The 15629-nt window shown below is 35.6% G+C and overlaps 2 protein-coding genes across 12 annotated transcripts; both read left to right on the top strand.

Annotated features, from left to right (window-relative positions):
• Positions 1-414: 414 nt before the first annotated feature.
• Positions 415-5084, top strand: LOC125845131 (uncharacterized). Of its 11 annotated transcripts, none has more exons than XM_049524558.1 (4): positions 415-551; positions 2684-4643; positions 4674-4703; positions 4734-5084. In XM_049524558.1, the coding sequence occupies exons 2-4, from the start codon at positions 2708-2710 to the stop codon at positions 4937-4939; spliced, it is 2172 nt and encodes a 723-aa protein (XP_049380515.1). In that variant the 5' UTR covers positions 415-551; positions 2684-2707; the 3' UTR covers positions 4940-5084. The 11 variants fall into 11 exon arrangements, with proteins under 11 accessions (XP_049380515.1, XP_049380517.1, XP_049380514.1 ...); XM_049524560.1 differs by having other exon boundaries at positions 4674-4733; positions 4794-5084; XM_049524557.1 differs by having other exon boundaries at positions 4674-4763; positions 4794-5084.
• Positions 5085-6793: 1709 nt separating this feature from the next.
• LOC125845133 (uncharacterized) lies at positions 6794-15350 on the top strand. Its single transcript, XM_049524563.1, has 14 exons — positions 6794-7134; positions 7976-8016; positions 8691-8783; positions 9068-9142; positions 9475-9524; positions 9922-10011; positions 10944-11000; positions 11662-11731; positions 12940-13041; positions 13122-13174; positions 13823-13973; positions 14076-14160; positions 14578-14706; positions 14912-15350. The coding sequence occupies exons 1-14, from the start codon at positions 6837-6839 to the stop codon at positions 15091-15093; spliced, it is 1476 nt and encodes a 491-aa protein (XP_049380520.1). The 5' UTR covers positions 6794-6836; the 3' UTR covers positions 15094-15350.
• Positions 15351-15629: the final 279 nt, after the last annotated feature.

The following is a 15629-nucleotide window of genomic DNA, read 5'->3' as shown; positions in this document are numbered from 1 at the left end:
AACACAATTTTCCATATCAATTTTTGTCCTTGATATTAGTTTCACGTGAAGTATCATGCCTAGTTATCTTTAACAAAGCTACTCCATTACTACAAACAAAAAAGAAACAAATCCCTAGTTAACCAAATAAAAGAAGTCACGCATAAATACCCTTGCTTAAAAACATTTTCGAATAAAACCAAAAACTCTCTCCCTAAAAAACATGTTGTTTTTCTTCCCCCCCCCCCCCCCCCCCCCCCCCCCCCCCCCCCCCCCCCCCCCCCCCCCCCCCCCCCCCCCCCCCCCCACCAACCCCCCCCTCACCTCCTAACCCCCCCCCCCCCCCCAAATAAAAAATAAAAGAAATAAAAAATAAATTGGTCTATATTACATATATCTTGTAATTATATTGCATTTATCTTTCTTTTTCTATTAAGTATTTCCTATTTGTATTTTCTCTCTATATATATACAATTCTTACAAGCTCTCTTCTTTCTTACACCGCATTTTTCGCACAATTTTTCTTCATCTTCTTCAACACCCTTTTTCATCGATCGATCCGTCCTATTCAGGTATGTTTGCTTATCATTTCTCTTTTTTGAAGTTCTTGTTATGATCAATCTTTAATGGAGTTTTTTTATTCTGATGTTATGCTGAATTTTTTGTTTTTTTGGGTGTTTTTTGAATACCCATTTGGTTAATTTTATGAAATTGTTTACCTTTCTTTTTTTGTATGTTTTGAATTTTTGTGTTTAGGGTTTGGGGTTTGTTGTGGTAATGGAGGAATGGTTTGATTTGTTGAATGAAGAGTGGAAGTTGTGTATAGAGGTGCATGAATTGGTTTTTTCAGCTGAAGAAATGGATGGGAGGGAAGGAGGTGTGTGAAATGGGAATTTGAGAAGTGAAAAGGATTGAGCTTTCAGGTAGCTATATTCATTTGAAAAAGATTGATTTTCATCTCTCTTTTATGGGGTCTTCTTTCTTTATGATAGTAAAATGATAAAGGGAATGTTGGTTTCCATGGTTAGATTGCTCATTTCAAGTAAGAATTTACCTATGGCAAGTGAAGGAATGTGTAGTGTTTGTAAACACTTAAGTTTTTTTTTTCTTCGCGCACCTCCACTAGTTCCATGGTATACTTGTCACCTCCCACCAGCAAAAGGTACTACGTTAATCTGTCCACTAAGGCTTAAGACAAATATGGGAAGAAATCACTTCTCTTCCCATGGGATACCTGCCACCTGCCACCTCCCACCAGACCGCACTTATGGGACTATATTGTGTATTAGAGGTGGGCGGTAATCGGGAATTGAAAGTAGATACCTAATACTGAACTTTGAAAGTTTGGTTAGGTTAATCAAACTTTGGTATGGTAATTCAGTAATTACGTAGTGAAGGAAAAAATGTTTTGACAAGATATGCTCACAATTTGTCCAAAATTTGACATGTTAGTTTTTAGAGAAATTCATGTATTGGAGTCAGATCTCCACTCTCAAGCCCTAGTATTATGAATTTGTCGGCATAGGTCAATTAGGACATCTAAATCACTCATTAATGTTACCCATATATACGGTAAACAATTCATTACAGGTGGGCGTTCAGCATTCGGTACGATATTCATATTCCGGTAATTCGGTGATCGATCATTAAAAGAAGATACCAATACTTTGGGGGTGGACAGATAATTTTGGAAATAACATTAAAATACTTACAACTGCTGAAGGGCACAAAACCAATGGGTGGTAGAAACAAAACCACGGGTTTTTTATTGATGAAGTAGAAACAAACCTTCTTTGTAAGTTTGATTACCTGAATGGATGTTCCTGCTAATTACCTATGTTGGGCCTTGGTTTTCCTGTTGGCGTAGCTCTTTCACATATTAATCTATATTTGCTTTACTTTGGCACTCTGATGTGGTGGTACTTGGATATCTTTTCTTGTTTTTTGACCGCACTATTACAGTATGCTTTCATCAATTATGACCATACTGTCACTAGCACCACATTTAGCAGGAATCTTTTTGGCATCTGATCATCTTCTCATCATGTTTATATAATTGATGAAAGCATACTGTAATGACACATGTTCACAGTTTTTCATGTGCAAGTCGGTCATTTTCCTTTGCTCATGTGACTTTGGACAATGTTTTAGCCTATACCCCTTGAATTATCAACTATTTGAATCTTAGAACTTGTTTTTCTGATTACTATGAATTTTGTATGGTCTGTTGAGATACCGATGTAGACATTTGCTAGTACATGGCTGGCTAGCTAAAACCTAACTTTTGTTCTAGGCAAAGATCTTAAAATTGTTTAGTGATTAAGTGTTGCCCTTTCTCATTTGTAGTCATATCTTGTCTACAGTTGATAGGAGATGTCTATCACCTAGAAAATGAAAGAAGAAAATATTATTTGTCTTTGATGTTACTGTATATTTGGGATGGGTGCAGACCTCTACTTATCGATCATTTCCTCTGATCCTGCATGTCTGAGAAATACTTTTCTCATCAAACTAGTTAAAAAATTGGGCAACTCGATATGTTTATTTTTGCTGATGTCGGCTGGTTCAAATAGTTAAATAGCTTGGTTTTTGCTCCTTGTGATGCTTTAGAATTGACTTGTGAAAAAATATTTGCTTTAGAATTATTGTCTGCTTGAAGTTGCATTAGTTGTTTGCTTACCTAATCAGCTCCTAACTTTTGTAGATCTCGGAATTAGAAGCTGCAGTGATGTCTCGAGCAGCCAGGTCCAAGTCAAAGGATAAAAAGGTGAGTAAAGAACCACCCAAAATTGCTTCAAAGCCTTCTAGTGGTAGTGGATACAATCCTCTTTTTGGGACATTCCAAACATTTGACCCAGCTCCCGTGACTGCAAATGCTGCTATCCACATTAATGGTCGTTTCAGAAGCATTGATGAGAGAGATGACCTTAGTGGGCACTCTCATGGAGCTGGTGGAGAGTATGAAAATGTTTCCAATAATGGTAGCTGGTCTGGTGAGGAGGACCACAAAGAGAAAACTTCTAATCTTCCTCTCCGACAAGAAACCTCAGTTGGCACTGATAATGACAAGCGAGAAAAAATCCGTCAGAAAAATGAGAGGAAGCATCAACGTCAGAAGGAAAGACGAGCACAAGAGCTGCATGAGAAATGTAGTGGCTATCTCATGTCAAGAAAGCTTGAAACACTTGCTGGGCAGTTTGTGGCTATGGGGTTCTCTTCAGAACAGGCAACTTTGGCTCTTATTCTGAATGAAGGCAAAGTAGAAGAATCAGTAGCATGGTTATTAGAAGGAGGTGAAGAAGCAAACAAATACGAGACACGAAGTGCTGATACTGAGGGTAATTTGAAAATTGATGTATCAGAAGAGTTTGCTCGCATTGCGGACATGGAAATTAGATTTAATTGCTCCAAGCAGGATGTCGAAAGAGCAATAGTAACCTGTGAGGGCGATCTTGAGAGGGCTGAAGATATGTTGAGATCACAAAAGCAGGAGCCCCCCTCTGTGCTGCCCAAGCCAGAAGACTCTAGCCATCCTCCTACTATGGGCAACAACAAGATACCAATTGGCGCCACCAAGAACTTAACAAGGATACATGTTAAACCTTCATCATCTAGTACAATACCAGCAAAGACAGATGATAAAGAGTTCAATTATAGTAAAGTTGTTGCCCCAGTAAGGCCTTCTATGGATCCTGGGAGCAACAACATACCCTTGCTGGAAAGGACTGAGCCAAAATTGGACCGGGGCAAGGCACCTCAGGTGTCAGTACCTGTTGACAAAAGGTTTCCAGATCCCGGATCAAATCCTTCTGTTTCCTGTTCTTTGTCATCTTCTTTGCAGGTGTCACTTCCACCCGCCAAGACAGAAGCTCATTATGTGGCTGCTGGAAATGAGTTGAAGAATCTACCAGTAGGAACTGTGAGAGAACCAGTTATAGTCATGCAACAACCCTCGTCTGTCAATGCCAGGCACACTCCCACCTCAAATGTAAGCTCACTTCCAGAAACAGCAGAGCCGGTTTTTCCTATTAATATTGTTGGAACAGTGAGACCCAGTGGTATGAATCCACATATAACTGGCACAAGAAGCTTGATCACTAATGATGTCAGCTCTAACCACCAATTGTACAACCAACCTCATTATCAACAGCACCAACAACCAGAACAATTTGTTTCCATCTACGGGACACTCGAATCTCCAGGAACTAGCTGGGGAAATAATTTGTGGAGTTGGACAGGTGGTTCATCACAGACACAATTGGTTCCTGCAACTTCATCACTTGGACTCTTCTCCGGGTTGGGCACCCATGGTAGTTATGGGCTGCCGTCTCCTGTTGACTGGAACAGCGGTGGTGGTACAGTTCTGCACCTAGATTACAAAAACATAGACTGGAGTTTAGATCACGGTTCGTCATCATCAGGAACAGGTGGTATGTGGCGAACAACAAACTCTTTATTGGAACACTATGATCCTAAATATGATTCATTTTACCGTGGAATCGCTGCAAAGTCTACTTCAAAACCTGTTCTGACCAATGAGATTGGAGTTCCGAACCCCGGGTTGCAGGTTGGAGGAGTGAGTACAGCAGAGACATCGGTGACAGGTGGTTCTCGTGAGTGGACGTCTGCGGCACGTGGTTTTCATCAGCAGACATCTGCAGCGGGTGGTTCTCGTCAGCAGACATCTGCAGCAGGTGGTTTTCATCAGCAGACATCTGCAGCGGGTGGTTCTCGTCAGCAGACGTCTGCAGCAGGTGGTTTTCATCAGCAGACATCTGCAGCGGGTGGTTCTCGTCAGCAGATGTCTGCAGCAGGTGGTTCTCATCAGCAGACGTCTGTGGTGGGTGGTTCCCATGAGTGGACGTCGGCGACGGGTGGTTATCATCACTGGACCTCTCCCTTTGAAGAGAGAGACCTTTTTAGCTTACCAAGGCAGTTTGTTTCTTCTCCCTCCCTGTAGAAAATAGGGGTAGAGGATTTGGGTGAATAAAAAACAAAGTGATGTGAAAAAGAGAGTAGCAAAATGTTGTTTATGTATGTTGGCTCTTATGATGCATTTACCATCTTCATATTATGAAAAAAAAGCATGCAGTTGCTTGGTTTAATGCCTCTTTTCTCTTTCTCCTCTTTACATCAAGTAAGTTCCTGCTAAATCAGTATTGTGGAGATTTTTTAGAAAAAATGTTTTATAATTTTCTTGAGTTGGTCAAAGTTTTTTTGAAAATATTTTCTTTTAGGAAAATAAAATTCAGGAAAATGATTTTCCTAATGGAAGTAGTGAAAACGAGTGTCATTTCTCATTTTTTGTGTCTTCCTCATCCTCCAGTACATCTCATCTTTACCTGCTTCCCGTAGCTCTCACCCCCACTATCCACCTCATCTTGCATATTATTTGTTTAGATTATGCATAAACGTTTTTTAGAATTTACTTTTTGCTTGCGTGCCAAACACAGAAGAATAAATAAAAAATTAATTATTTTCTTAAAAAATGTTCTCTAAGAAAATATAGAATACATCTTAATTAACTTGTAAAAAAAATAAAATTAATTTTAATTTATATTTATATTTACAGTCAAACATAATTTAATTTTTGAATACTATTTTTACTTAGAAAATAAAAACCATTCTCTTCAAATTTCATAATTTTCATGGCAGACCACAAACTAAATTAAAATAAAATAAAAATGACAAAAATCAATTTTATAGTAAGAAAACTACTATCATTGAACCATGTACAAAGAGAAACCAAATCATAATTAAAATTAACATATCAATTTACTTTCCTCAATACATGCAATAAATCTTGCTTGTGTTTTGATGCATATATTAAATCAAAGTAATTTATCGTTATGTCAATCTAGTCAGCATGTCTAAAAATTCTTACCTAAGTTTATAATCCAAATTAACATATCAATTTACTTTCCAATAAATTTTGCTAATTTATCGTCATGTCAATTAAGTCAACGTATCTAAAGTTAAACTTATCTAGTGTAAATTCATAATTTTAATTAACGAACAAATTTACTTATGCATTTGATGCATGCCCCAAATCACAATAATATATCGTCATGTCAATCAAGTCAACAAATTTAAAAGTTTCAAAATTACATAAATAATCTAAACGTACATTTTTACTTATTCCTCTGATGGATGCAATAAATCTTTGATGATTTATGATCATAATTCATATCAATCAAAAATTGAACTAATCCAAACTAAACACAAATCTGAATTAACATACAAATTTACTTATTCCTTTGATGCATGCAATAAATCATGGTTATTTAGCGTCATGTCAATCAAGTCAGCATATAAATTGAACTGATTCAGACTAAATACAAAACCTAACTCATTATAATCTAAACGCATAATACAAAAATATGACAATTGATATTTAATTTTGGGTGTGCATAAGTAGACTTAAACTTATATAAAATTGAACAAATATACACATTCATCCTATATGACAATTTTGTGTTCTATGTGGCGTTCTACGTGTATTATGCCACGTAGGACATGTGTGTCTACTTGTTCAATTTTATACAAATTTAAGTGTCTAGTTGTGCACAACCAAAGTTAAAGGACATGGTTGTCTGCTGAAACTAAGTTAAGAGTCATGTTTATGTATTATGTCTAATCTAAATCATGTCAATCAAATCGACATATCTAACTCCGAACTGATTCGATTTTGAACTCTTACTAGCTCCGCCCGGAGACATTATGTTCTTATTGGTCCTTTTTTCTCACCCATTCAACCCAAAGCCAAAAAGAAACTGGCTCTGAGAGAGAGAGGGAGAGACAGTTGTAGAGCAGAAAAACCAAGAAAAGGGCAAACCCTCCACCCCTTACACCTAAAAATGGCTTTTTCTTCATCATCTTCTTCTCTATTACTTCATTTCAAGCTTTCTATTCCTCATACTAAAAACCCATTTCATAGATTTTCTTCTAATTCTTGTTTGGTACCCACAAAGATTTTCCCAAAATGTTGTTCTATAAGCTCAAAGTCATCAACTTTTTTCAAGTGTTATTCTCAAAGACAGTCCACTGAACAAAAAACTGAAGAAATTGAAGGAAAAAATGGGTATCAGGAACAAGTTTACGACTTTGAAAGACTTTTTTCTAACCTCAATCAAGCTACTTTGAAGAGGGAACCAGGTATTTCACTCTTTCATATGCCTTGACTATAATGGGATAGAGGCGAATTCAAGATTTGAACTTTGTGGTTTTGAATTGTAATTACAATGACCTTAAGTTGGTAATTGAGTTCTCAACTTAATTTTTGTACATATTTAGTACTAATTTCCTTTTTAGTTAGTCCCGAAAAGAATGATATCTTAGTATATTTAGTATTCACTCCGTTTCAATTTGTTTGTCTAGTTTTGACTTACATGAAGTTTAAGAAAGTAAAGAATGTGTTTATAAACTAAATATTCGTAGAATGTACTAAAATGATCTATAATCTTGTGGCCATGTGAAAGGTTAGAATTAAGGAGCTCCGAAAAAATAAAAGAGATATTTTTTGAAATGGACTAAAAAGGAAAGTATTTATTTTTAATACATAAAGGATTTGCTCAAACTATACTGAGTTCTATTGAACCTGTAACCTAAGCCTCCATCTGCCCCTGCAGTGATCAATGACGTTTTCTTAAGTTAAATATTGAAACTTTTAGCTTAGGTAAAAATAATACTTTAGGAGGGTCGTTTGGTTGCCATGTTAGTTATGCAATAATGTATGGATTGTTTAATGTGGTGAATTATAATGTAGGAATTTTAATGGGATGAATAACAATCCAAGAAATGTTTTGTAGGATTACCTTATTTAAAGAAAATTTTGCCTTCAAATACTTTAGTTGGATTGGTATTGGCGCTGATGTTAAAGCCGAAAGCTGTGCTCTTTATGCTCGAAATGTAAAAGAAAAGTTCTTTTAGAAATTTTTGTTTTATGGAGATCTTGACGTTTTATGTATTTTCTTAACTGTTGTCCTCAATTCTCCAGGAAGTCTCAGCAGTGCCATTTTTCTTGTTGCTGGTACCACTGTATGTTTTGTCTCCCTTTCTCAATGTGTGAACTGTGCATGTGTATGTACTTTATTTATATATATGCACATAGCATCATCCGAAAATTTATGTACATGTCAAAGCTGGTACTTCTGCAGTCAACTTTCTGCTGCTTTTGAAACAACTGATCTTCTATCTGTCCCGTAATTGATTTCCCTCTCTCGAGACATCATCATTTTCATGATATTCAATAAATCTCCAAATTTACATTACGGAAAGATAGCGTCCTATCCAGTGTTATTCTACCAGAAACCTCAATTTATTAAATTTAGTATAACTTTAAAGCCATGTATTTAGAAGTATGAGGAAGTAATGAGCAACTGTATTGCCACTCATTTCTTAATATATTTTCCTGATTAAGGTGAAAGATTTTGGTTGTCCTAAATTGAGTATGAGAAAATAATGTGAATTGCACGAAGACGAAGAGGGTGGTTGCCAAATTTCAAAATATGAATACATGAGTTTTTCCTAGCTATGTACATTATTTGTATTTTGATTGTTCTAGAAATTTTCTTCCACGAATATCAACAATTCACGAGCATATTCTGATTGCAGATTCTTTCTCGGTTGATATCGTATCACCTATGTTTTTACTCTTAATTAACATGAATGAAAGGACTAGCAGGAAAGTAACATCTTTGTGTCTTGAATAGGTAGGTGCAGGTATTCTTGCTATTCCTGCAGTCACACAAGAATCTGGATTTCTAGCCTCTGCAGTAGTTTGCATTATATGCTGGATTTATATGGTAATTGATTCAGCATTCTTTCTATTTCTGTCAGTTTTTTCATTTTCTTATCTGGTTTCTCAAGAATCTGTGGAAAACCAGTCCACGTGTAAAAGTCGATTACTTAATTCTAGTTGCCCTTATGGTTCCTTCTATATAATAACCTCCACATAAATAGAATGTTATTGTTTATATTTCTGACAGCTACATCTGATTCCTCTTATCTTTCCTCCATCCCACTCATAAACAAACCAGTCCTCAATTTTCTGCACTAATAAGATTCTTGGAAATCCAAAATGGTGCAGGTGGCGTCTGGACTACTTATTGCAGAAGTAAATGTGAAGACGATGTGTGAGCTTGGCTCAGGTGGTGTTTCATTGGTAAGATACTTGATCTTCGCATAAACTTTTCCTTCTTCCTTATTCAAAAAAATGGTTTTATTAAATTACTCAAACCAGATGCAATCTGTCATTATCCAATATTAAATTGGAAACAAGGATTGTCTTTACATCTAAAATGTTTTAAATAAATGGTCTTAGTTTCTTATGAACTTTTAAGGTAGTATGATCTATACTTCTCGTCATGCTTAGACTTTAGTTGAACCTGTTACTCACTTCCTCTGGATGTGGTAGCCTTGCGAATCCGAGAAGCTTACTTTGCTTTTCAACTAATTCCATTCATTTCTTATATTGATGGGACATGGCTATTTCAGGTGTCAATGGTCAGGAGAACCCTAGGAAATACAGGAGTGCAAGTAGCTTGGTAGGTGATCTTAATTCTTACATTGTTCATGCTGCAAAAACTGGTTATCCTTATTGCTTAGATCCCAAAACTTTTCCAGTAAACACAAATCTTGTTACAATAATGATTTATTGGCTGCTTTAAGAGAAAAAGGAAATAAAAGAGTAGTAGTTGACATTTGATGGTATTGGTTTTCATTGATGTATGTTAACCTATCATTAATTGATCTACCCTCCCTCCCAACACAAAAACAATGTTTTCTTAGTTATTAGGATCAAATCCTATTAGTTTTACATACACATAACCAGTTAGCAATAATAGCAATAATATTTCCCATTTTAGTTTCATATCCGATCACTCCCTGAAACTTTTGATTTGAATAATTTTCCATCTGATAAAACTTTTTTTCTAATGGCAGCTGGTCCTACATTTTCATCCATTACGCCCTTCTTGTTGCTTATGTGGCTCGTTCTTCAGATATATTGACAACCTTCACCGGGATTCCATTGTATGTTCAAATCTCCCTTAACAATTTTGATTGTATCATCAGTTTTATAATTTCTATGCATTAGTTGATGATGGTCTTAAAATATCTTTTATCAGGTAATCATATAAATTAATTGTTTAATAAGAAAAGTAAATACTATGTTGTGGTGAGTCCTGGGCTTTTACAATTCTCAAGAATTCGACTTTCCAATAAATACTTCCCGAGAAATGGTTGATGCCTGATGTCAGTGTGGACTATGTCCTTTTGCTACCTCTGGTCTTGGAGGTTCTACCTGCATTGCTGCCTGCCAGTACTGAATATACTTGAGACCAGACATTTTAGGAATTGCAACTAACAACAACAACAACATACTAGGTATGATCCCATAAGTGGGGTTTGGGAGGGTAGAGAGTACGCATACCTTACCCCTACGGGGGTAGAGAGGCTGTTTCCTGTTGCAAGTATCAGTAAATAAAAGGTTTGCTTGGAAATGGAATCAATTATTCCTCATATCCTTTTGCAATGTCTAAATCGAGGATCTAAACTTTGCTAATAGATTTTATTTTATTTTTTGGTTTAAATGCTTTAAATTGAATTTGTCTTTGGTGTTTATTTGACGTTACACAATCATGATCTTCTCTATGAAGGAAAATGATGAGATGGCTACATTTTATGCAACAGTGTTACATTCATTTCATCGAATGCAGTGTGATTTTCTTTTTAAAATGGTGAAATTTACTTCCAGATAGGATCATCTGCAGTAGACAACTGATAATCATGTAGAGTTTTCTAAATAGTCAAAACAAAAGGATGTCTTTGGGATGTTTTGTTATTCCTGTATGTGTTATTTAACAGCACCATAAGTTTGGCATTAATTTATCATAGCTTCTTGGAGAATATTGTAAATTGTTTCATATGATTTTTAGGTGTTGATGGCAGCATTATGATTGCAGATGGGAAACCGCGACCTTGTTTTCACTGCTTCTTGGAGGGATTTGCTTCTCTGGAAGGTTCACATTGCTTTTTCATTTTTTGTTGATCAAGTTCCTCTTTTCTTATTATCATGATTAGTAACCCCTTGTTAAAAACCAAAGACTACAAGTATGATTTGCCTTTCAAGATAGTTTTGATCCATGAAGGTATAGTGACTCTTGTAAGAAGGTCTAAAAGAAATTGTCTACAAAATGGATTCTCTGACATGCTTTGATATTCATATGAAAGAATTTCCGTAATAAATGGTTTAATTTCAACTTGTACTCTTTGGTATGTGACCTTCCTGTGCTTTATGGCTTCTTAATTCTTTATTACATCTGATGAACTAATCTTGTCAAAAGATAAAACGACGTATAAACAAATGAAGAAAAACTTGTTATTACCCCTAATCTTTTTCTTCCTTGTTCAAAGATAGGATGCCTTTCTGCTTAAACCAAGCACATTGTGTGTGAAAGTCAATTCATGGAAACCTATACTCTCTTTTGAACTGTTGGTAAAGGAAAACATTGCTAAATAATGACAAAGCAATATTGTGTGCCCCGGTGTTGTATTCTTCACAGTTGATCTTATCATTGTTCTCTTTGTCATGGAGGAATAATTCCTTCCCTTTTTGAACAATAATACATGATTTTCATCTTTTGAAATTGTGTAAGTAACACATTTTCTAATTTTGTTTAGCCAGCGGACTATCGGGGCGGTAAACGGTGTCCTTGTGTTTGGTATCATTGCCTCTTTCACAGCTCTTGTGGTAATTTCCATTCTTGATCAATTAGAAAAAAGCTGTTATTATTACCTTTAGGATTGTCTAGCTTTTCTGCAATTCCCTTTTGGTATCTAGCTTTTTTGCATTTCCCTTTTAGGCTGCAGTTATTGGTTCATTTGAGCTTCTTAACGCTTGAACATGTTCATCTTTGTTTCTTGTTTATATATGCTGTAGACGTGATATTTTGTACTTCCTTTTTGATAAATTTCTTTGAAACGACATTAATAGAATTTTTATTTGAGATATTATATGAAATTGTAAATGGTTCTTGCCAACAGGCCTGTTTAATGGAAGTTCCTGAAGCTACACATGATGTTACACGTAAAAGAAGTGATAGCTTCACATGGACACATTAATACGAACAATACAGTAATAGATGGTTGTTGGCTAAGATGAGCTTCTTAACAAACATGGTCTGCTTTATTTGTTGTTTATACTTGCTATACACACGACAAAGGAGTCCATACATAATACATTCTCATACATCACATGCAGACCAGCAAAACAAGTTCTGAGAATTCTTCATTAATAGAATGTTGATTATTCAGATGCTTGCATGAGATGGTAAATGTTCGTGTCGGCAGATTTTCTCAATGGCAGGTCGTGAGGCTATGTTGTAACATGTAAAGGAATTAATAATTTCACATGGCATCATATTACCATGTGTATTACATTGATAGATGATTATTGGTCCATTTGAGCTTCTTAATGCTTAGACATGATCCCAATTATGTGTTTGTTTATTTATACTATACAGATGATAAAGGATTTAATACAATTTCATAAATCATGTGATATCCTTTTTTGTATGCTTTGTATTGCTTTCCGTATTAGTTGCCATGTTTTCTTCATTGCCGTATTTCCTTGTTCACGACTATTTTGATTTGATGCACTTGAGCCGAGAGTCTTTTGGAAGCAACCTCTCTACCTCCATGACGTAGTGGTATGGTCTGCGTACACTCTACTCTACCCTCCCCAGACCTTACATGTGGGGTTACACTGGATATGTTCTGTTGTTGTCGCAAATGTGATACTTGAAAAACAAAAGATGATTTAAAGTTGATTACTTTAAAAAGTCAATGACAAACTTGTGCCATATATATCATATCTCAAAAACACCTGCAACAAGCTTAACGTAAAGCACTGGAAATGGCTGAGAGAGAAATATTAATATCCCATCTTTTATACTTAAGGTTGTCGCCAGTGGAGACTTGCACTGGGAGGCTCTTCTAAAAGCTAATTTTGAAGCTGCTCCTCAAAGTATACCCATAATTGCACTTTCTTTTGTTTATCAGGTAACACATTTTTTCAATCAACTCATATATTCACCCTGGGATTGTGTGTCTTAAGTTAATAAATTGCCTTCTGTTCTCAGAATGTTGTACCTGTTCTCTGTACAAATCTTGAAGGGGACCTGTCAAAAGTAAGGTGATTATCAGTATTTTGCTTTCATTACTGCAGCATATAGTATAACACTTGACATACCTTATGAACACATAATTCTGAATCTATATTTCTTGTTCATTTAATAACATAATGTCACTCTTTATTTAATATGATTCATTTGATTGGACGACTAAATTTTGGAAATAATTTGTCTTGTATTTAAATCTTTATTGCTATGAGAAATCATTCGCAACATTCTGAAAATTTGGTCAGTTTCCTTTGTATAGGCTGTTTCACTCAATCCATCTTTGCTTTATGTAACAGTTAATGATAAAAAAAAAAAAAAACCACCTAAACTATCACCTTTTTGCAAGTTTCATACCTCAACTATCACTTCCTTTGTATTAAAACACACCTTGATGCTAAGTTGGCCTACACACGCCTGTCGTTGATTGGGAACAAATATTTGGCCAACTCAACATTGAGGTGTGTTTTAATACTAAGTGAGTGATAGTTGAGGTAGATAAAGAGAACAATGGGTAGATGAGGTATGTAACTCGCGAAAAAGTGATAGTTTAGGTGTGTTTTTGATCATTAATTCTTTATTTAACGTCCTATCAGTATTTCAGGTAGTATTATTCAGTTGGCTATTGCTACATTCTAAATAAATTGATGGTTATGGCACTGCAGGAGCGCTATCGTTTTTGGGACAGCAATTCCCCTTGCTCTATTTCTTGTTTGGGATGGAGTCATTTTGGGAACAATTACAACTCTTGGAACTGAAGCAGACAAGATTGCGGATCCACTACAACTATTGCGGTCTACTAATGGAATTGTTGGGGTTGGCACTTATTTCAATGAGAAACTATATTTCTTTATTGAAATTAAGTAAAATAGTTACGCACTGAGTTTTTCTCCTCTTATCTTAACATTGTGTTTGCAGCCAATAGTTGATATCTTTTCACTTCTGGCAATTGCTACTTCTTACATCGGATTTGTCTTGGGCCTTGTGGACTTCCTTGCTGACTGTGAGTGACTTAGCTCTGTAATTGTTCAATCTATGAACATGTACTATTTTCAAGACTTCTCTTGTTAGCTAAATTTTGGTTGCAGTTAGTTTAGCTGTGAGCAAATTGTCTTGCATAAAATCTTCTTTTTTGGATCACTATTTGTGGGACAGTTCTATTTTATACCAAGTTTGTTCCCCATTTAGCTTCTCTTTGTGGAGTCTATGAATAGAAGTATGTCTCAAAAACTATATATTCTTTGTTACCGTTTCATAAACGTTTTTGAGCTAATTCCACCAGCAACATTATTATTACCTTGTAGATTTCACTATATTATATAATCTGGTCTGAGACTCTGATCACTGCAGTAAGTCTCAATTTTAGCTCTCTTTATGAGGTCTAACTTATGCTTTACTTTTGTTATTGAACTGTTGGCAGTGCTGAAACTCCCGTCAGGTCCTAACAGGCCTCTGCCATACTTACTTACTTTGGTTCCTCCGCTGATACTTTCACTGCTAGATCCAGAGATATTCTTCAAAGCGTTGGATTTTGCTGGAACCTATGGAGGTATGGAGATTCTTACCTACAGTATTGCTTGATACCTCTTTGGGATGCGGCTATTATTTGGACTATATGAAGATTTACCTACAGTATTGCTTAAATTTCAACTTCATTTTGGGACATACTTAGATGTGGTATCAATGTCCATCTACACGTTTATTCAATACCGATCTGAACAATTTATTTAATTTGTGTGTTCGCGTCTTTGTAGTTTTGGTGCTTTTTGGACTTCTTCCAGCTGCAATGTCCTGGTCAGACAGATATTCGGAATCAACTCAAACTCCAAACTTACCTCCGTTGGTTCCCGGAGGAAAGATCACCATTTCACTTGTTTTCGGAGGTGCAGCATTGGTCATTCTTTCAGAAATAGTAGAGAACTTTGCACATACATAGTTGTTGACAATGGAGATGATTATATTTATGCTGTATCCGCTCGTCTCGTCTCGAGATACCACATTTCCCAGATTGTTTCTACAAATGCTAGCTAATTTGCAGTGTATGAAGTACTATTTGTATATATACTGGTGAAATTGTTGAGACTCTGATCAGGTAGATAGAAACAACTATGGAATAAAGTTCTCATAGATTGGATTCATCATGTTGTATTCACTAAAATTATGAAAGAAAATCATTGTCAACTATTTTGTTTTGTTCCAATATTAAATAAATAAACACAGCATAATACAAATCAATTCACGTGTATCTCACACGACATGTCTATTTGTTCACCTTTACACAAATTTGTATATCTACATACACATACACATAAAAAACCAAGAAAATTGACTAATTTTTAAAAGTTGACTCGTAATGTAAAAATATGTCTTAACATGGTGGGATTATACACAATGCTTCCCCAACTCATTACTGAAAACTTCAAAAAGTTTTTCAGAAATTTTTTTGGGTTGGGTGCTCCAATGTGTCAGATT

This window comes from Solanum stenotomum, chromosome 11, assembly GCF_019186545.1.
Source record: "Solanum stenotomum isolate F172 chromosome 11, ASM1918654v1, whole genome shotgun sequence".
Lineage (NCBI taxonomy): Eukaryota > Viridiplantae > Streptophyta > Magnoliopsida > Solanales > Solanaceae > Solanum > Solanum stenotomum.
This window is presented reverse-complemented; position numbering and strand designations above follow the sequence as displayed.